Source organism: Xyrauchen texanus, chromosome 11, assembly GCF_025860055.1.
Source record: "Xyrauchen texanus isolate HMW12.3.18 chromosome 11, RBS_HiC_50CHRs, whole genome shotgun sequence".
In the NCBI taxonomy this organism is placed as follows: domain Eukaryota; kingdom Metazoa; phylum Chordata; class Actinopteri; order Cypriniformes; family Catostomidae; genus Xyrauchen; species Xyrauchen texanus.
The window spans coordinates 21,519,142-21,542,137 of record NC_068286.1 but is presented as its reverse complement, the minus strand read 5'-3'; the positions used below and the strand labels follow the sequence as shown (position 1 = coordinate 21,542,137).

The following is a 22,996-nucleotide window of genomic DNA, read 5'->3' as shown; positions in this document are numbered from 1 at the left end:
CAGAGAGTTAAAGCCAATCCGCAGGTGATGGAGCCCACTGGTGGTGAGCGGGGAAACGACAAAGGCGGGATTCATGACAATAAGCCTATAGTACCCTATGTCTTGTTTTTAACTAAAGTGTTATGTGAAGCAGCTTTTTTTGTACTTATGGCGAGATTGTTAATTTTGCCTTTTAGTTTCCATTTAAAATAAATTAATCAAATGAGATTGAGTACCTTAAGAAAATATTTAATTCACTGAATTAAAAATAGCCATTACTGCATCACTGGTTAGGCTTTGTAATATGTAAACCATTTTTGGTGTTGAATTTCTATGTTATTTTATATACTGTACTATAGGTCGACCGATAGTGGATTTTACCGATACCGAAGTTGGGCAGTACCTGCTGATAACCAATTCATCAACCGATAAATATTGATACTGAATGAAAAAATAACACTCAAATTAAAATAGTGCTAAACTTTATTACAAAAATAAACAGTACTGACTGAACCATGAAAATGTATTGTACTATTTTAAATTAAATAAATATAGAAATATGAATATATATATATATATATATATATATATATATATGTGTAAGGGGTTAAGATGGGCAAGGAGGAGGCGAGAACCGGCTTGTCAATATAAATAATATTTAATTAAACTAAAAACCAAAACACACAAACATAAACACACACATGACGGACATTCCCGTAATTCTCTCTCTCTCGAACCATCGTCACCGGCCGCCTTTATCCCTCGCGCGCCCCATCAGGCCGATTCGGTTACCGGGCGTGCAACATTCTAGCCCGGCCCCGCCCCCCTCCGCTCCACAATATACTTTATATATGAACTAATGTTCAAATTTTGAAATCAGCTGATTTTTAAATAGACCTTAGTCCACAAGAGGGTGCAATAAATATATACACCATTCAGCACCATTATATTATTGGATAGAACCGTGGTTCCCACACTTTTTACAGTGGCGTACCCCTCGAAGCATACAACATCCTTTCGCGTACCTCTCTCTTACGCATAGATAACATTCACACAAGGCATTCTGAAACTATGTATATTTAACACAATTATCTTTGTAAAACAACTCCCTTATATTAAACATGTTGTGTTTGTATGTGTTTTATACATATTAAATATATGGCTTACACATTGAGATGAGTATGCTAGATATGATATTACTGCATAACTTGAAATCTCCCCCTCATGGCGTTGCGGTACGCAAGAATAACATTCGGTTCTGTGCCTGGAATTGTGCATCACTGCAGGGACGTCATTGCCGGCCAACTTAGAACATTGCGGGTAAGGATCTGTGAAATTGTGTGGTCAGCTCAAGGTGCTTTATTATGTATCTAGCGTGCAAGCAAATGTGAGTGAAAATTACTGCGAGTTGATGTGAAAGATTATTTGGCCGCACCGAATGTCTGACACTTGTTATCAAAGCTTATGAACTTATACGATTAGAATAAAAACATCCTTTGCATCAAACTTTAAAAACAAATTATGTTTCAAATAAAAAATAGGGTTATTTCATTGCATATTTATCTGACACTTATGACACAACTATTATGGTGTTTCTACACTAGAGTGCACACAAAATACTTTTTGGCAGTGAGAAATACATGAACTGGGTTTGAATGTTATTTTAGAATGTGATGAACTTAAAAGAATGGTAAATCTCAGATTTGTATTTGCGTACCCCCCATTTTCACCTCATGTACCCCCAGGGGTATGCATAACCCTGTTTGGGAAACACTGGCAAAGAACATTTCATTTTCAACTAATGTGCATAAAATAAATAAATAAAAAGATTTAGTCGGTCCATATTCTCAAATGTTAAAAGTAAAATGAGGGGGGAAAACACTTCAATAGATAGTTCACATGGTGTTACACTTGCACTGATTCCAGCTACTCCAGTCTCAAGCTTCATAAAAACAGTGAAATGACACATTGTTTTTTATTCAGTACAGTTGTACAGTATGTAGAGTAGCAATATATCACAGATAGCAGTGGTATTCGGCTGAATTTGGTTGTGAAGCGGCTCAGACTAAGAGCCTAAGCCAGGGGCTGTTCAAACAGATGGAACATAACAGACTGGAACTGAACGTGAGGATCTCGAGACACACATTTCCAAGTTGAACATCTTTCCTGACAAAGCATTTAAACAACTCGATGCTTAATCTGAGAAATGCTTATAAGAGAGTAAGACGTCTTGTAAGAGGCCAAAGACCTCCACCAACTGTAAGGGGCTGTTCACAGTTCACTCAGAAAGCTTTTGCAACCATCCATTTGTTTTTCTATGTTAACACATTCTAGACAAACTTCTTTGTTTCCTTTGTTTTTGTTTATTCGGCAACTCATTCAGGAGCGCTCTTTTTATTTTTTTAAGATGATGTGTCTAATTAAAAGAACTTCAAAAGCATTCTGAGACATCAACTGTATTTGTTGTGCTGTATCTAGCCTTTTTTAGCGCAAAAATGTGATATATCAAAAGTCATCGTATTACAGTGAGGATACACAATTGAATTGAAATCAGATGCGCCTCTGATTTGTTTATAAGTTTCTCTCGGCTGCATGAAGATTTTAATTTGCTTTCTCACATCACTAGCTTTAAATATGCAACTTAGCTTGCTAACGAATGCATAAACATGACAAGCTGGATATTAACTAATGTAAATAGATTTTATTAGATGGTAACAATCATGACATTTAAACATTTAAGTAGGACTTGCGTGTATTTTTTCACATTGTTCGAACGGCTTGAGGTTAGCTTTAATGTTAACGTCCTCTCAGCATTGTTGGCAAACATACTGCTGTTCTCTACTAATGCAGCATCTAGCCAACAAATTATTTACTTCATGTAATACTTGATGAAGTGCTCCATGCAGAGTGTAGTCTCACATGTCAAAACAAACACCACAAGGCATCAGTGAAGTGATAATTTTTATTTCACCTCTATAGGCCACTCTCATTCTGTATAATGACAGCGGACCCTTCCCAGCCACTCCAGCACCGGACACAACGGGGAAAATTACTGATAGTTTCAGAAATCAGTTATCTGTGCCGATTAATCTGCAAAACTGATATATCGGTTGACCTCTATACTGTACTAAATATTGTATAATATAACTTTATACTATATTCAAAATAACTGTATTGATAAATATCATGGTAAAAGTGTATAAGGTTTTGTATACCCATCGCTACTACTTTGTGCTATGGGTGAAGACCTGGATAAGGGTCTCATTGTGTATATCTGTGTGGTGTAGTCCAGTGGCTCCTCATGCTCAAGGGGAGGAGCAGCAGGAGTACCTGCTCTTGGAGGAGTGTGAGACCAGGAGTGCTCCTGACAGTCAGTGAGTGGAGAGCACCAGTGTGAAGAACGCAATACTAAACCACATACTTAAAGGCCAACAGCCAAATATTTTTTTTTACCTGAAAATGTGTTTGCACAATTACTGAAATAACATTTAAGCAGTCATATAAGAAATATTTAACTTCATTTACTGAGCTTTTTGTCTTTTCTGCATACTTGTGTGTATAAAATGCACTCACATTCTCTGATTGATTTAACAAGGACTGAGTTAGATGATGTGTGCATGGTTGTGTTTTATGGACCAGTCAGTTCAAGGGCAATTTAATCCCAAAAATAAATAAATAAATACAGTTCCGTCACCATTTACTCACTATATCATGTTGTTTTTAAACTCGTATGACTTTTTTCTATGGAACATGGGGATATATTTGAAAGAAAAAAGGCTTTCAGTCCCTAATGTTCTGCCTTACATCTCAATTTGTGTTCTACGGAAGAAAAAAGGTCATGGAATTTTGGAATAACAAGAAAAACAATTACTATATTTTGGGTTTTGGATAATCTGTCTCTTCAGACCGAGATTTGTATTGTGCATATAAGATACATTTGTATTGTATTTCATAACGGCTATTAGCAGGCAGCATGAAGACATATGCGTTTGTGGATTTGTATGAACAGCAAATTTTATCTGCATAATTCTGGAATGCGTTTATGAATACTTTTGTATTTGTATGAGTGTTATGTAGTTGACTTCTCTGCAGGGCCCATGGCGACTGCTCAAAGTCTACCTCCTCCGAGCCCGACTGTAATGACAACCTCCCTTCCCACTTCACGCCTACATCCACCTCCTCCAAACACGCCTCTGTCAATGGCTTCTTCTCTTCCCAGCATGCTGCTGGGCTCTACGACTCCCCTCCTTCACGTGGACAGTCTTTTTCAGCCGATTTGCAAAGCCTGCCCCGAAGTTACTCTCAGGACACTGTACTGCTGCCCAAGTCGGCATCCTCCCTCCCGGCGCCTGACAGTGACACCAGTGAACTCTATGTCTTTAACACGCCTGCTCGCAAACCCTCTATAGAAACCCAGTTTAGGAACTTGTCAGTCAGCTATGATATCCCACCCACACCTGGTAGCAACTGCACCTACCATGTTCCCCGTACAGCTGGTGTGGAACCTGTTTCTGCGGCCACAGATGTGGTACCACCTCCCCGTCCGCCAAAGCCTTCACTGACTGCAGGATCAGTCCCACCTGAACGGTCACCAACGGACACTTATATGGTACCACGGTCAGTGTCTGAGACTGATGGAAACTACTGTGTGCCAACGAGTGCAGGTACCAAAGCACTGAGAAGCAACACAATTGGCACAATGGATTCATCACGGCTACGTAAAGGTAGGGACTTTCATCTGTGCTGTTTCTAGGGCTGTCACAATTACGCAATTTAATCCTATTACTCGATTAAAAAAATTCCTCAATTACAAAATTGCTAAATCGACAAATCAAAAATAATGGGAAGTGATGCAGTCCGCAGACAATGGTGCAAACACATAACAATGAGAAGTGTCAGCTGTGTGAGAGCACTTCACTTTAGATTTGAAAAACAACACAGGACCTAAAAAAAAAACATCACTTCAGCAATGCAACAGCAATTAAAAGATGATATACAGTTTTCACAGACCCACTGAACACACACGGTGGGTTCAGTGCTTGCAATTTGTGGTGCTGCATCCAGATGTACAAGAGAAATTGAGCTATTCATTGCTGCGCGGGACTCACTGAACTTAGCAAAAAACAAACAAACATTGGAATGCAATCTAAACCTTTTTATATGCTCAATCATTTGCAATAAAGGCTTTAATGAAGCAACATAAAATACACAAAAAAAACATCCTTCAGGCTTATTAAAGTTACACATGCAGTTACGGATGCACAAAAAAGTTATGTTCAATAAATCTGACCGAATCGAGGCGAACGAAGAGTGTTATTTTCAGCAAATTATCGTTTCAGTTCTGTTAATTACCATTTGAATGTAGATGCAATCTTTCCTCATGTAAATTAGATTTCATAATGATTATGATTAAAAAATAATCACAATGCCCCACATCTGATTAATATTTTATAGTGTATGGCCATTATTACAGGTAAAACTCAATGTGGTAATCTAGAGATCTTATTTTACTGAATAAAACCGCAGCTGTGTTTGCTGTCAGTCAAAGCTCAATGTGAATCTGCTGTTAAAGACACAGCAGTGCATCTCGCACCCCACAGATGCAATATAAATCTTTGGCTTGCCTGAAGGAAAACTGGCTATACATTGCATGTGAAATTATTTACAGTGTTTACTCAATAAGGAACTGAATGTTCACATGCTTAAGGGTATTTTACATGGTACATGGCAAATTACAAGCTTTTACGATCTGCATGTAGCACACGCGCAACAATTCCCGCATCTGCTGCAGTTGACACGAGTGAGAAAATCTTTCACTTGAATACTGTGAATGTTGTATTCCGATTTGCATGCAAGTGATAGTTAAAAAAGCAACAAACAAATAAAATTGCTTTTATCTCCATATAAAATTGTTTAACCATGTATATAACATCCTCAATCAAAAAAATTGGTGGGCAGACATGGTTTCTGAAAAGATGAAACATTTTATTTCCATGGCCAGTTTTATCATATTTGAGTTATAAACTAAACTGGGTAGATCATGTTGAACTAGTTAAAAAAAAAAAGTTGGGCACACCAATCTATGTCAACTTTAATATGTAATTTTTTTTATATTATAGATCTGGTTTGTTTGTCTGTTGGCTTTAGATGTTGTTTGCACAATTGTTTTGTTGTTATTATTCAGTTGTAGGATACAGAAAATTTAGGCTAATGAATGCGTTAATGAGTTTTTAAATAATTTTACGATTACTCAATCATCAGATTAACAAATTAATGGATAGTGACAGCAGTTTTATTATTGTTTTGGATTTTTAATTTTTTCTTTTATTTCTATTTTATATCAATCTGTCATTCCAAATTAGTTTTAGATTTCGTTAGTTTTCACAGATTTTTAGTTTTAGTTTAATTTTTGTTCTTTCAGTTACAGTTTAGTTTGTTTTTATTTTAATTATTTTATTTTATTTTTCATTGCTGCCAAAGCAGAAGCATTTACTGGTATAATTAAAAAATGTCTTGCATCATTACATTTCTCAGGGCAGTCTTGTTGTTACCTCTATCTATTTGTATTATTGTGTTTAATTTGGATTTTAAATGTTGCACATTTTATAGCAGGGTGAATATGGGTAAAGTGATAAAAGACATTTAAACTTGATCCCCATTATATCCATTAATTTCCTTAGATTATTATTAATCTTTGGGAAGGAAACAATTAAATGTATAGTTCACCCAAAAATGAGAATTCTCTCATTTACTTGCCCTTATGCCATCCCAGATGTGTATGACTTACTTTCTTCTGCTGAACACAGAAAGATATTTAGAAAAATATTGCAGCTCTGTAGGTCCATACAATGCAAGTCATCATGGTACAAAACCTTGAAGCTCCAAAAAGCACAAAGGCAGCATCCTTTTTTTTACTGTAAATCATGACATCAGCAGTATCATTGGCGATGTTTCCTGTAGACTGGCATTGCAAGATTTATAGAGAAAAGGGAGTTACATTTTGGTCTGTTCTCACACAAAACCAATTAGATTTCTTCAGAAGACATGAATTAAACCACTTAAGAATTACTTTGTTACCTTTTAAGTGCTTTTTAAAGCTTTGGACCCTGTTGATTTGTGTTGTATGGACCTACAGAGCTGAGATGTCCTTCTAATGTCTTTGCTTGTGTTCAGCAGAAGAAAGAAAGTCAAACACATCTCTAAATACTTTGTAGATATTTTCTAGACAATAATTTTTCCTCTGGGATTTGGTCAAAAGAGGGTCTTCAAAGGTTCTACTTCTCAGTATTAAGAATTTTTTCATCCTAACCTTTCTTCAAAGGCATAATGTCAGGTTATGTGTGTTTGGATCATAATTAAAAGTGCCAAGAAATGTACAATTTCCAAACGTCTCCTACTTTGCCCAAAACTAAAAATAAACTAAAACTGAAATGAATTCGAGATAATTTTTATTTTAGTTAGTTTTCGAGTTAAGAAAAAGTATTTTAGTTTAGTTTTTCACATAATTTCAGTTTTATTTTAGTTTTCGTTAACTATAATAACACTGAGTGACAGCCCTAGCTATTTCAGCCTCATAAATAAAGGAATAGTTTGACCTTCATGTCGTTTCCAAACCTATTTGATTTTTTTTTTTCCTCTGAACACATAATTTCATAATTGAATACAGTACTTGTTGGCTAGATTTAATACAATGGCAGTGGACAGTAACTAAATTAAACACTTAATAAGCACCCAAGTGTCATAGATTTGGTCCAGGCGTCATATTCCAGGTCTGAAGTTCTGAAAGGATACAATCATAAACAGACCAAAATTTTAGTTGTTTTCCTTTTTCAAATCAATTAATTGATAAGCTAGGTAAACAGAGCTGAATCCGATATGGTGACATGTCAGTAACATGTCAGTAACATAAAACTTATGTTCATGTGCCGTGACTTCATGATGTTTAGTAATGTTATGTGCAAGAACCAATAAGGATTGATTTTATTGAGAGTAAAAACTAAACTTAAATTTCAGTCTGTTAATCATAAGTGGAGGAGGCCCAGTGAGTCTGGACATCTATCACAAAGGTTGCAGGTTCTATCCCAAGTACAATTGTGCTGTCACCATTGTGCCCTTTGAAATGGCTCTGAAGCATAGGTTGCTCTAGGTTGGTCTTCATTGCAATTTAGTCTACTGCAAATTACTTTGATTACAAGTAACTGTTTAATGGTGAACAATACGTAATACATGTCTGTACTATCGGTATCTTCATTTTTTATCCTTAAATCTTGATTTTACACACTTTCTTATCGTGTGGCAAAATGCCTCAGGATAGTTTAACTAGGTCATCAAGCGCTGTTTGTGCTGCAACAATAGGGTCATGAGTGGGTTCCTCTAGTGTATTTTTGTGAGAGATCCACTCCCTTTCTCACAAATGTCTTCATAATGATACCCATCTGTACTGACAGTAAAATGAAAACATACTGAATTTCTGTTGTACTTCTGAGCATAATGTCAGCATATATTATGCATATCTTTTTTTCTTGACTGTATTCAACATTTGCTTATCGATGCATTTATTTCACAGATTATGGATCTCAAGACTGCTATGATATACCCCGGCCCTTTCCCTCAGACAAAAGTTGCACATTTGATTTTAATGAAAGCTTCAACAGCTATTTTGTAAGTGTTATTTAATCCATGCCATTGAATTAGGAAGTAATTAAAAAATATTTGCAGGCAAATCACATTGATGCACAAAGCACACTTAATATTTACAGTACAGATTTTGCTCTTATGGAAAGAAATGTATACTTTTATTAACCAAAGTGGCATTCAGCTTATCACAATGTATAGTAAGGACATTCAAAACATAAAAAAATTACTACAATTTGAAGGAAAAAAAAATCCTACTTGAACTACTTCAAAGAGTTCTCATCAAAAAATCCTCCACTTGCAGCAATGACAGCTTTAAAGATCCTTGGCATTTTCGCTGTCAGTTTGTCCAGATACTCAGGTGACATTTCACCCCATGCTTCCAAAAGTGGCTTTTTCTTTGCAATTCTTCTCATATGGCCTGCACCCCTGAGTCTTCTCTTTACTGTTGTACATGAAACTGGTGTTGAGCAGGTAGAATTCAATGAGGACATGTGAGGCATCTATTTCTCAAACTAAAGACTCTAATGTACTTATCCTTTTGTTTAGTTGTACACCTAGCTTTCCACATCTCTTGTTGTCCTTGTTAGAGCAGTTGTCCATTGTCTTTGAAGACTGTAGTGTACACCTTTTGTATGAAATCTTCAGTTTTTTGGTAATTTCAAGCATTGTATAGCCTTCATTCCTCAAAACAATTATTGACTGACGAGTTGCAAGAGAAAGCGGTTTCTTTTGCCATTTTTGACCTAATATTGACCTTAAGACATGCCAGTCTATTGCATACTGTGGCAACTCAAAAACAAATACAAAGACAATGGTAAGCTTCATTTAACAAACCAAATAGCTTTCAGCTGTGTTTGATATAATGACATGTGATTTTCTAGTACCAATTTAGCATGATTACTCAAGGATAAGGTGATGGCTGTTGGAAATGGGGCATGTCTATATTTGATCAAAGATTACTTTTTTCAAATAGTGATAGTGCTGTTTTTTTATATCAGTAAAGTCCTGACTATACTTTTTGATCAGTTGAATGACTATGGTGAAGTACCAATTTCCTTCAGAAACAGCCAAATCTGTACATTATTCCAAACTTTTGGCTGCCAGTGTATATTATATACAATGGGATTCAAATAGTCCACATTGCAAATCTGGGATTTAACTTCTAAAAAATCTAATTTAAAGAAAGAAGAATTATGACATGTAAAGAATAAGAAAGATTTAAGGTTCTACACTTTTTCCTAGGTCACGAAATAAGCAAATTTATGACATTGGCCATGTTGACTACTTTGTAAAAATTGTCAGATTTTTACAGACACAAGATTCTCAATGGATTGATAGATTTTGTTCTAAAATTCATGAAATTTAGAATGTCTTGTATTGAAAGTGTCTTGAGGATCACTAACAGTTTTTCTCTATTCTTTGATGCATGTAGAAAAATAAAGGCATGATGCCAGTAGGAAATGTGTCCACTGAAGAGGTGGATGAGAATTATGTACCCATGAGTGTCCATTCTTCTTCACATCACCGCTCTGGCAGTCTTTCTGAGCCCATCCAAGAGCCCAACTATGTGCCTATGACACCAGGCACTGTGGAGTTCTCCTCTCTCGGCAAACAGGTGCCCCCTCCAGCCCACATGGGCTTCCGCTCCAGTCCAAAGACACCGCCTCGTAGACCAATGCACATAACTGAATGCCAACCGCCACCTGTTGACCGCAACCTCAAACCTGACCGTAAAGGTGAGCCCTGAGGGGTTTTATTTTTATGGGGGGGTGGGTGTCATCTCTATGTATGTGTTTTATAGGATGTGGAATTAGGGCAGCACAATTATAACTAATCAGAATGGTTGATTATTTGTAATCACAGTTAATAATTATTTCATGCCATGTTCTTTTCTTGCATTGGCTACACTTCCAAAAACAAACTGAAAACTATGTTCCTTAATTACTTTTGTAATTTCATAATGGGAGCATTCTAGTTTTGTCTCAACATTACTGATATAATTATTTGCTTACGAATATGTCTGTGATTGATTACAATGCTTAACTGCTAATATATATACAGGTCCTTCTCAAAAAATTAGCATATTGTGATAAAGGTCATTATTTTCCATAATGTAATGATAAAAATTAAACTTTCATATATTTTAGATTCATTGCACACCAACTGAAATATTTCAGGTCTTTTATTGTTTTAATACTGATGATTTTGGCATACAGCTCATGAAAACCCAAAATTCCTATCTCAAAAAATTAGCATATTTAATCCGACCAATAAAAGAAGTGTTTTTAATACCAAAAAAAAGTCAACCTTCAAATAATTATGTTCAGTTATGCACTCAATACTTGGTCGGTAATCCTTTTGCAGAAATGACTGCTTCAATGCGGCGTGGCATGGAGGCAATCAGCCTGTGGCACTGCTGAGGTGTTATGGAGGCCCAGGATGCTTCGATAGCGGCCTTAAGCTCATCCAGAGTGTTGGGTCTTGCGTCTCTCAACTTTCTCTTCACAATATCCCACAGATTCTCTATGGGGTTCAGGTCAGGAGAGTTGGCAGGCCAATTGAGCACAGTAATACCATGGTCAGTAAACCATTTACCAGTGGTTTTGGCACTGTGAGCAGGTGCCAGGTCGTGCTGAAAAATGAAATCTTCATCTCCATAAAGCTTTTCAGCAGATGGAAGCATGAAGTGCTCCAAAATCTCCTGATAGCTAGCTGCATTGACCCTGCCCTTGATAAAACACAGTGGACCAACACCAGCAGCTGACATGGCACCCCAGACCATCACTGACTGTGGGTACTTGACACTGGACTTCAGGCATTTTGGCATTTCCTTCTCCCCAGTCTTCCTCCAGACTCTGGCACCTTGATTTCGAATGACATGCAAAATTTGCTTTCATCCGAAAAAGTACTTTGGACCACTGAGCAACAGTCCAGTGCTGCTTCTCTGTAGCCCAGGTCAGGCGCTTCTGCCGCTGTTTCTGGTTCAAAAGTGGCTTGACCTGGGGAATCGCGGGATGTTTCTACTCCAGACTCAGTCCACTGCTTCCGCGAGGTCCCCAAGGTCTGGAATCGGTCCTTCTCCACAATCTTCCTCAGGGTCCGGTCACCTCTTCTCGTTGTGCAGCGTTTTTGCCACACTTTTGCCTTCCCACAGACTTCCCACTGAGGTGCCTTGATACAGCACTCTGGGAACAGCCTATTTGTTCAGAAATTTCTTTCTGTGTCTTACCCTCTTGCTTGAGGGTGTCAATGATGGCCTTCTGGACAGCAGTCAGGTCGGCAGTCTTACCCATGATTGCGGTTTTGAGTAATGAAACAGGCTGGGAGTTTTTAAAAGCCTCAGGAATCTTTTGCAAGTGTTTAGAGTTAATTAGTTGATTCAGATGATTAGGTTAATAGCTTGTTTAGAGACCCTTTTCATGATATGCTAATTTTTTGAGATAGGAATTTTGGGTTTTCATGAGCTGTATGCCAAAATCATCAGTATTAAAACAATAAAAGACCTGAAATATTTCAGTTGGTGTGCAATGAATCTAAAATATATGAAAGTTTAATTTTTATCATTACATTATGGAAAATAATGACCTTTATCACAATATGCTAATTTTTTGAGAAGGACCTGTGTGTGTGTATATATATATATATATATATATATATATTTAGTGCAGCCGGAAAGTATTCACAGCGCTTCACTTTTTCCACATTTTGTTGTTACAGCCTTATTCCAAAATTGATTAAATTCATTATTTTCCTCAATTCTACAAACAATACACCATAATAACAACGTGAAAGAAGTTTCTTTGAAATCTTAGCAAATTTATTAAAAATAAAATGAAAAAAAAAAAATCACATGTACATATGTAGTCACAGCCTTTGCCATGACACTCAAAATTTAGCTCAGGTGCATCCTGTTTCCACTTATCATCCTTGATGTTTCTACAACTTTATTGGAGTCAACCTGTGGTAAATTCAGTTGATTGGACATGATTTGGAAAGGCACACGCCTGTCTATATAAGGCCCCACAGTTAACAGTGCATGTAAGAGCACAAACCAAGCCATGAAGTGCAAGGAATTGTCTGTAGACCTCTGAGACAAGATTGTATCGAGGCACAGATCTGTGGAAGGGTACAGAAAAATGTCTGCAGCATTGAAGGTCCCAATGAGCACAGTGGCCTCCATCATCCGTAAAAGGAAGAAGTGTGGAACCACCAGCACTCTTCCTAGAGCTGGCCGCCTGGCCAAACTGAGCGATCGGGGGAGAAGGGCCTTAGTTAGGGAGGTGACCAAGAACCTGATGGTCACTCTGAAAGAGCTCCAGCATTTCTCTGTGGAGAAAGGAGAACCTTCCAGAAGAACAACCTTCTCTGCAGCACTCCACCAATCAGGCCTGTATGGTAGAGTGGCCAGACGGAAGCCACTCCTCAGTAAAAGGTGCATGACAGCCCATCTGGAGTTTGCCAAAAGGCACTTGAAGGACTCTCAGATCATGAGAAACAAAAATCTCTGGTCTGATGAAACAAAGATTGAACTCGTTGGCCTGAATGGCAAGCGTCATGTCTGGAGGAAACCAGGCACTGCTCATCACCTGGCCAATACCATTCCTAAAGTGAAGCATGGTGGTGGCAGCATCATGCTGTGGGGATGTTTTTCAGTGGCAGGAACTGGGAGACTAGTCAGGATCGAGGGAAAGATGAATGCAGCAATGTACAGAGACATCCTTGATGAAAACCTGCTCCAGAGCGCTCTGGACCTCAGACTGGGGTGAAGATTCATCTTCCAACAAGACAACAATCCCAAGCACACAGCCAAGATGATAAAGAAGTGGCTACAAGACAACTCTGTGAATGTCCTTGAGTGGCCCAGCCAGAGCCCAGACTTGAACCCGAATGAACATCTCTGGAGAGATCCAACCTGATGGAGCTTGAGAGGTCCTGCAAAGATGAATGGGAGAAACAATAGGTGTTCCAAGCTTGTAGCATCATACTCCAAAAGACTTGAGGCTGTAATTGGTGCCAAAGGTGCTTCAACAAAGTATTGAGCAAAGGTTGTGAATACTTATGTACATTTAAAATTTTATTTTATTTTTTTTATAAATTTGCAAAGATTTCAAACATACTTCTTTCACATTGTCATTATGGAATATTGTTTGTAGAATGTTAAGGAAAATAATGAATTTATTCAATTTTGGAATAAGGCTATAACATAACAAAATGTGGAAAAAGTGAAGCGCTGTGAATACTTTCTGGATGCACTGTATATATATATATATAAAATATAGATTTGATTCACAAGATTAGATCTAATTTAAATGCTGTTGTTAACAATTTTCAAGTAAATGTAATTGCAGCAGCCATAATTCTAAACTAGGTTATTAATTGTGCAGCTCTATGTGGAATTGAATACATGTTGTGTATGTTGCCAAATGCTTTTGAAATTCAGCTTACATCTTTTAATGCTCATTACATTCTTATTCACCAACAGGTGCTGGCCCATGCTGATAAAAAAAAAAAAAAAAAAAAAAACACTTTTCGAATATTACACTTCCGTTTATTCCTGACACTTTTTAATCTGCTAATGTTGACGAGTTCTGTCTCAGAGTGCTTAGCCTGTCATCATTGGATGATAACACGTATGAAAGATCTTTCAACTTCTTTGGAGACCTAGTCTGCACCACTGTTTTGGTGGCTTTTGCCTTTTAGTTCTTAGTATGTGACCTTACTAATGAAAGAGGATATTGTCTACAGGCTTAGAGCCCTTCATATGAGGGAGACTGTCTGCGCTGTAAGCCCGGAGCGGTCACCTCTGTCCCCATTGTGCTTTAGTGAAAGACCCCTTTGATAGCCGGACCTGCGAGGGGAATTTCAGTCTGGTCAGAGAGAAAGGGGGACGTGCTGAAATTTGCACAATCAGGCAGAAATATCAGCAGCCAGCTGGAAAGGACTATTGATCTAAACTAATTGCAGCAAAATATCAAACCAAATGGCATCGGTTTCCTCTTTATAAGTCACTTTGGATCAAAGCATCTGCCAAAATTAATAAATGTAAATGTATCTGCAAACAAATGATGCCATACCTTTTCCAGAATTAACTGGGTTGCTGTAATGTTGATCACTAATAGGCATTTCTTCTGCTGGTCACTAACATTATTCATGTGCTGCATAACTGCCCATAGCTTTTGTAAATAATGCATCAAATTGACAGCTGTCTTCCACTTTCTTCACTCCTAATGGTAGTCAGTGTGTTTGCATGCACTAATTTTCATAAATCTGAAATCTGTATTTCATATGATTGAAATACATTCAATCTGATTGCAGATTCCGAATGTACTGTTTATATGTACCCTAAACTTTGCAATCCGATACAAATATTAATTTACATGTCCATTCCATGTATTCTGAACAAGTTGAGATATCTAAAAATATGCCAGAAAAGCTTTTTTCTTATGTTTCTCACTTTACTCAGCAAACGAAGAATTAGAAAAAGTGTCTAAAAAGTCCAGTATCCTGTCTGGCTCAACCATATTTGCCTCATGCCCATTCCTGCTCCAATATAACCGCAGGCATCTCTGGATGCAAGTAAAAAGTAAAAACAGGCAGGGGAGTGTTGTCCTTGTTGTCATTAAAGGAGTATAGATGTGTAGTGGGAAAAAAAAATTTAAAGGGATTTAAAGCAATAGCTGCCGACGGAATGCTATGCAAAAATCTCTGAGCGATAATGATAGAGGAATGGAGCATTTAATAATTCAAGAAGTAAAAAGTAATTTAAAACTGCTAAGTGAATGGGCACTTGGAGTGTTAAATTATGTCATGAAAGAACATACAGTATGTGTACTGCAGAATATTCAGTACGAGCCCCCATACCCTTTGCGTTTTGTCATTGCTTTGTAAAAATTAGGATCCTACGAAGAGTATCATGTAATAAACAAATAAACGCACTGCGCATGAGCACAAGGTATAGAGCCAAAATGATCTCAAAAAGAATATATTTACAAAAATACAATTCAGAAATGCACAGCACAATTCACATTCACCAAATCTGATTCATAAATCCAAAATACAATTCATAAATACAAAAGTCAAGAGCACAAATATTTCCCCAATTGCCCACAAAAAAGTAATTCTCACTTAAGTAAATTCCAATAATTTTTTCAAATATGTATCTTTCTAGTTCTTGTATTTTGGATTTATGAATCAGATTTTGTGAATGTGAATTCTGCTGTGCATTTCTGAATTGTATTTAGTAAATATATTGTTTTTGAGATCATTCTGGCTCTATAAGAAAGTTGTCGGATTCAAACATTTACATGGCTAATATTCCTCTTTTAAACAGATTATTTTAGATCTGCACCACACCTTTCAATTTCGGATCAAGCTTAGTCTGATAATTTTTCCCAGATTCAGGTGTTTACTGAAGGCTTTTCAATCCGATTGAGTTGTCAGTCAGATTATTAACGGATTATTTGGTTGCATGTAAACCAGTGTTTGGGAAGCCACTTTGAAACTAGTTTGAAAAGCTACTAGCTACTCATAATTTAAAGTAGTTAAGCTACAGTCAAGCTACTCTTTTGAAAAAGTAGTTAGCTACACTACAAGCTACTTTCAAAAAGTAGCTAGATACATTGAAGCTACTTAATGAGGCAAACTTTTGTGATGTTACTATAAAACCAATAATAATAATATCAACATTTACACTAACATTTATTAATCAATAAATGTATTAATTAAATACAATAAACATGTAATAAATAGTAACAATAATTCATTTTATAATGGCCATAAAATGAAACAAATTAAAATAAAAACCAGAAAAGATTAAAATGACATTAAACACCATTTAAAAAAAATATGTATTTTATTCTACAGGTATACTTCACACTTTTCAATCCTCCTACCCACTCCTACTTCCCTAAAGGTCACATTTTTATGACAAACTGTCTTTGGCGTGACATTTTGTCACAATATTTAGTCTGGATAATATATGAATAGAGAGTCTGGCTTGTTTCTGCCCTCATCTGTATGGTTCATTGTATCTTCTGACTTGTGCCAGCTTTACAGGTCAAATACAGAGGTTGGGCTACAAATATCTGATGGACTAAGGAAAGGCTATTTGATGTTGTCTCAATATAGTCAAAATGTTCAATTAAATGTGACTTTGCATTGTAAGCAAGTCGAGTCGGAGTCCTCACTTCTGAAGTCCAAGTCACCAATATTGTGTCCTAGTTGAGTCACCACTAACTGTCGTTACGAGTCCTTGTCTATGTCATAAAATAAGCAAAAAAAAATCACAATCCTGTCTTCTATCTCAATGTTGTATATAGGCCTATACAATAATCAAGGGAATAAAAAAATGAGATGTCAGAAAAATAACTATCCACTGTAAACATCAGTGCCTTCATGCCATTTATCTGAAATTTATTTATTTTATCAGTTATTGTCCTCTAATGTTATATTATCAAAATGCATTATAATTCAGGCATTGGAGAAATTCACATGATTTTTCATGGATGGATGGAGGGATGGATGGATGTTTGTCCTTATAGCAATGGGATTACTTAACTTTTTAGCCTACATTTGTGATAAACTCACATCACACGAGCCACTCTCGTCAACATACACGTCGACATGATCTTATGTTCCCATTAGAATTATTCTAACTCGTAGTAATGATTCGCGATTTTGTTCCACATCATTTAAAATGTTCTACGTATGTGCCACCACATAGATTCTGAAAAATCCTTTATGCGTTCTAGACAAACTTGTGCAGGTAATTTTCGACTGTGGTGAAAGTGTTGAGACGACTTAAGTCGAAAACCTGTTCTTTGATAACGGTTTCTATCATTTGATTTGCTCATGTCTCTTTCATTGTAAGTGAGCATCAGAATATCATTCTTACAGTACAACATTAACCATGTATTATGCACCACCGACCAAATGGTGAGTTGATTCCTCAAACTCCGGTTGTCTCCCTCGCTATACCATGTCTACAGAAGAAGAATGTTTGTATGAATAAACAGAGGCAGATTTAATTTGCGTTATAATAGATTTCAGAGTACACATGACATGTTTTGAGTGACACACGCACTCTGAACGAGAGCAGGGAGATTTGAGAGTGCGCGTCCAATTTTGAGTGAAAGCGAAATCTGCATGCGAGTGCAAAGATTCGCGCTCGCGCTACCGGTACATGGCATGACATGCATGTGATCTGATGCCATAATAGGACACAACGCAAAAGTTAACAGTTTAACGAGTCCTCTCCTCAAAGTCAAAATGCACCCAATGCTCGAGTCAAAGTCTGAGTCATTAGTGTTAAAAATTGGTAGGAACAAAAATTGACCGGTAGATCGAGAGCTTTGCCTTTTCGGCTCAGCTCTCTTTTCGTGACAACGGTGCGATAGAGCGAGTGCAATACCGCCCCCGCTGCCCCGATTCTCCGGCCAACCTCCCGCTCCATTGTCCCCTCACTCGTGAACAAGACCCCGAGGTACTTGAACTCCTTCACTTGGGGCAAAACCTCCTTCCCTACCTGGAGTACGCACTCCATCGGTTTCCTGCTGAGAACCATTCCTGCATAGAACCAAAAGTTCTAACAACTTTTAATTTAAATAAACTTTTAAAAATATCACACAAACACATTATAATAAATGTCACCTTTAGATATGTTTTTATTTAGTGTGAATTTACTCCAGAAGCAGTACCTCTGTTATCTCTCATTACCTCTACAAGACACTGCTCCCTCTTTTTTGAACGAGCGTTACGATGGTGCAAGTGCTTGTCTACTTGTGTCTTTCCGTGTTTATGCACGTTAAGATGAGCGGAAGAAGAAATAGTTCCTATCCTGCACAAGTATTTGCTAATATAGCCTAATTATTTTTATTTCAATTTGAAGCTTGTGATATGTGTTCATGGTAACCAAATAATAATATATATTTTTTTTACAATCAATATTATAATATATAATTTGTGTGTGGATACTTTTGGATCGATCCGCCTGTCCCTATGAATTAGTTAAGTGAAGATGTCAAAGAACAGAATGGTGCCCTTTCATCATTTTCAGATTTGCCCACTCCTGTACGTCTTGTAAAACTAAAAAAAAAAAAAAAGCAAACTGTGGTTGGTTGCTTAATGTAACCATTAGACAGCCTCTTATTATCCAGTTGAGCCTACTAGTAGAAGAAGGGTACTAGTGTATAGAAGGCTTCTAGTTATAATCTGACCAAAAAAGTATGTAGCTACACCGCTACTTGCTGGAAAATGTTGTTCGCTACTGGAAAAGCTACACTCTTTTAAAGGAAACACCTCTCTTTCAGCTCAAGTCCACCTCACAACCGTTTTGAAAAATCCAACTCAACTGGGCGTGGACAGCTATTAGAACAAGGGCCCCTCCCTCCCCTTGTGTGTGGGGTGGGGCAGAGGAAAAAGAGTGGAGCAATCTGTTATTTCTCAGTTGCCCATGCCGGCTCTAACTAAATATCAGGATAAAGTATGACAAATTGTAAGATTTGTAAAGCTGGCAAAGTTCAAGTCTAACTAAATATGTTGAAGGCCATCCGTTTTTTCTCTTGAAGGATCACAACACCCCCTGTTTCAGCACAGTTGAATTCTCACCATATTTTCAAAAGATACTGCCATTGGATTAAAGGAAGAAGGAACACAATAACTGTCTGATCTAGTCACTCTTATTTCATTAATGCAATTAACATCAAAGATTCTCAAAATTGCTCATAGCAGAATGCTCAAATAATGTATATACTGTTTTGTAATCTCACAATATTGTGCACAGAAACACACTGGTCATTTTATATCTGTAATTTGATGCACAAATAAATGCTAAGCCATGTACTCTGTATTGAAAAATGATTTTTTTTTTTTTACACTTTAATAACTTTTGAGACTTATCCAAGACTTTGATTCACAAATATAAGTGATTAGATTGGTTTATACACTTACATGATGGATGGATGAATCGACATGGTTTGTGTCTGGGACACTTGCGTCTCAGATGAGCCCCTTTCATAGACAGTCCACCTCACCGCATATCTCAAAACACTCATGTTAATAAATGTGTGCTACACAAACATTTAAAAGATTTTGGCAATGATTTAAATACTGTTCTGTCCCTCTGTCAGCAGTGTGCAGGGGTGGCGCATGGGGTACATCCCGGTACTATCAACTCAATTTGAGACTCTCACTTGAGAGTTTGAAGCACCGGTCACGTGGTTTAATCAATAATCATGAGATAGCCTTTTCTCATAGGATAAGGCCACACATCTCATTAATATTTATGAGACACTGATGACATGATGATACACTATAGTACAGGGACACGTCGCATCATGTGATGTTGACTCGATGTTGATTTTAAACCCGTAAGACGAAAATTGCACAAAAAATCCCTAAATTAACCACTTTCTTCTTAAAATTAAATGAATGGATACTTAAATATCTAGTAACATCTCAGAAAATGTAGTTTAGTGTTTCATGACCCTTTAAAAGCAGCTGAGCTACTGTCAAGCTACAGAAAAATGTATAGTTAGTTTTGTGGCTACTTGTAGTTAGCTACTCCCCAACACTGAAGTAAACGTAGCTACTGTCACGTCACTCATAAGCATGAAGTTAAGCTTTCCTTAACTTTGTCCAGTCGCAGGACACACCCACCTCAAATTGCCCATGGTCACTGTTGTGGCATGTGGCTGGAAATTGCTAGCTCTTAATGAAAAATTAAAGACAAATTTCTATTTATGAAAGTTTTTTCTTGAAAAGTGTCAATGCAATATTTGGCTTAAGTGTCCAACTTCTTTTTGAGCAACTGTAGTTTTTCTTTAAAATCAAGTGCAATGCAAAACCACTTTAACCATGGGCCAAGCACAATTCTCACCGTTCACTCATCACAGATCAATACCAGCTTATTGTTAATGGAGTTTATGTCCTTTCCTCCACTTCAGCTTGTTGTATTTGTTGTGTATTTTCAAGTTTTCAATGTTCATAGTGTGATTCAAATGGCTTTGGTGACATTATAAATACAGTTGTTGGGTATTTTCTGTATTAGTTTGTGTTGTTCTCTCTCAATATCCTTTGAGTCGCTGCTCTAATATTGACTTTCCAGCTAAATTAAAATGTCCAATCTCTCTGGTTTCTAACTTTGTGTCTCTCTGTATTGAACCCTGACTATTCACCTCTCATTCAATCCTAAAATAATTTTTGGTGTTTTGCTCTTTTGTTTTGGGTCTGTTGTTTAATTATAGCCATCATTACTGTTGACTTGTAGCCATTTTGTGGCTACGTGGGTACACTAGCAGAAAAAAAAGCAGCTAGTCGGTTCAGTCTTTGTTATAATTCAGAAGACTGTACCCTGCTGTCTGGCTGAGTGACATGCTGGTGTGTTGTGGTGTTGGTTGGTTTACTGTGAACGCTGTACTCACCCATGTCTGTCTGTTTAACCCAATGTGCATGTCTCGCCCAAGTCCGTCTTTGTGTGGGAGTCTTGTTCATTGCATGAATTAAATGCATGAAGAGTTGTTGCCATGACAGCAGCCCAACACATATCTGTGTGGCAAAATAGAGAAATTTGTGATGGAGGTGGTTCTGATTTTGTTACATTGCATGGTGTGAGGATTAGGAAAAAAATCTTTCAAAGAATTCATGTAACAAAAAAGTTTTCTCTCACCAATTCAGGTCAGAGCCCTAAAATAAACAGAGCTGTCGGTCTTGAGCGAACCGACTCCCAAACCATAGGTGAATTCTCAAGACGACGTAAGGGTATGTACCTCGACGGAACGCTTCTCTCACTGTCTACCTTATCTGCACTGAGGTGCAACCTTCTGAAGGTTTCAACACATTGTATTATAGAACTACATATCAAAAGGAATATTTAATAAAAAAATTGTGGCCTCCATTGCATACCTGGCAGCTGTAAAATGACCTTGATGCAAGTGAACCGTACATTATGAAAAAAGTTAATTACCTGCAGTATGTGGAGACAAAATTGGAATTCAATTCATTTCACAGTTAAGCCACTGATGCTGTCTATTCGTTGTCTTTGTTGTGCACACAGATTGATTTCTTTCTTTAGACACTTGGGTTTTGTTTGTAAAAAGGATGATCAGGTTGTTTTAATGGAAAATACAGTTTATGTTAGTAAATTATAGACACTGGTAGAGTGAAGCTTGTCAATATGACATACAGTATTTGAGTGAAACGGGATATTCAACAACAATTTGTTAGGTTGGTTTTGATTTTATTAATCTGGAATCTAATGTATCGTGAATGACTGATGTATAATTACATAATTTTCATTTATGTGAACTAGTCCTGTTAGTAAATGTGGTCAATGTTGACTTTAGGTTGTGGAGGGAATCTTATGCTTAATTACGGGTCAAACTTACTAATTAACTTTTTTGATTGGACACACTCATAATTTCATTGTGTTTCTACAAACGCCTCTCACTATCAAACATAAACACTCAACCAACACCATTTACATAAGCATTTTTTACTCATATTGACAAGGGCTGACTGTAGGCGAATTAATCCTATCATGACAGTGTGAAAGAGGAAACCTGGTGTCTGCTGTGAATCTTGGTAGCTTCCCAAAGGGCCGTTCACACAGGACACTTTCTTGCAACCATCTGCTGTATTTTTTGTCTATGTAAATATGCACTGTACGGACGTCTTTAGCTGTTATGGCATGTCTCGCACCATTAGCATCACATTTTAAATGCTCTGTGTCAGTGTATTTAAAAATAGTTTGAAATGAATTGCAACAGATCAATGTCTGTTTTAAATCAGTAGAGCAATCAATCATCAATTTCATTGTCACTTTTTTGATGTATGAACGTGTCATGTGAGAACAGCCCCTAATGTTGCTTTTGTCTAATAGCATCAGGGCATTTTTGCCAAGGACTGCTGGTTGCCTTTTATGGGTGTGAGCACCCTTGACAGGGTTCTGGACTTTATCATATATACATTTTATGATATTTTCTTAAAGTTGCACTAATCAACGTCTTGTTTTTGTTTTGCTGGCTCGTATTCTCTTCCTAAACAACCAATTCAGTATTGCATGACATAGATAAAGGATGCGTTCTAATGTTTAAAAACAGCACGAATCCAAAAGAATTAATCTGAATACAAAAGTCACAAGACACATTTTTCACAAGCATAGTGATGCAGTAGTGGTGCCAAATAGATGTTTAATTATTTACTACCTAGTGTTTTGGAGTACAACTGTGGATGAATGTGTTTTAATTGGATTAAAATCCCACAAGCCATGTTATGCAGCCAAAAAGTTCAGTCAGGATTTGAAATGCATACCAGTTTTGCACTCTTCCCTCACACACTTGCACCAGCTGGTGTGTGATTTAGCCAGCTACAGCTACTCCTCGGT

General features: G+C 37.1%; 1 protein-coding gene across 7 annotated transcripts in view; it reads left to right on the top strand.

Annotated features, from left to right (window-relative positions):
- LOC127651285 (GRB2-associated-binding protein 1-like) overlaps positions 1-22,996 on the top strand; it is a 149,068-nt gene that overhangs the window by 113,602 nt on the left and 12,470 nt on the right. For 5 of the 7 annotated variants that reach the window (XM_052137049.1, XM_052137054.1, XM_052137047.1 and 2 more), the window contains 4 exons: positions 4,072-4,703; positions 8,546-8,640; positions 10,049-10,352; positions 21,289-21,372. In XM_052137049.1, coding sequence (XP_051993009.1) covers positions 4,072-4,703; positions 8,546-8,640; positions 10,049-10,352; positions 21,289-21,372 — 1,115 coding nt within the window. The remainder of the gene's footprint in view (positions 1-4,071; positions 4,704-8,545; positions 8,641-10,048; positions 10,353-21,288; positions 21,373-22,996) is intronic. The other 2 variants (XM_052137050.1, XM_052137051.1) reach the window with 1 other exon arrangement.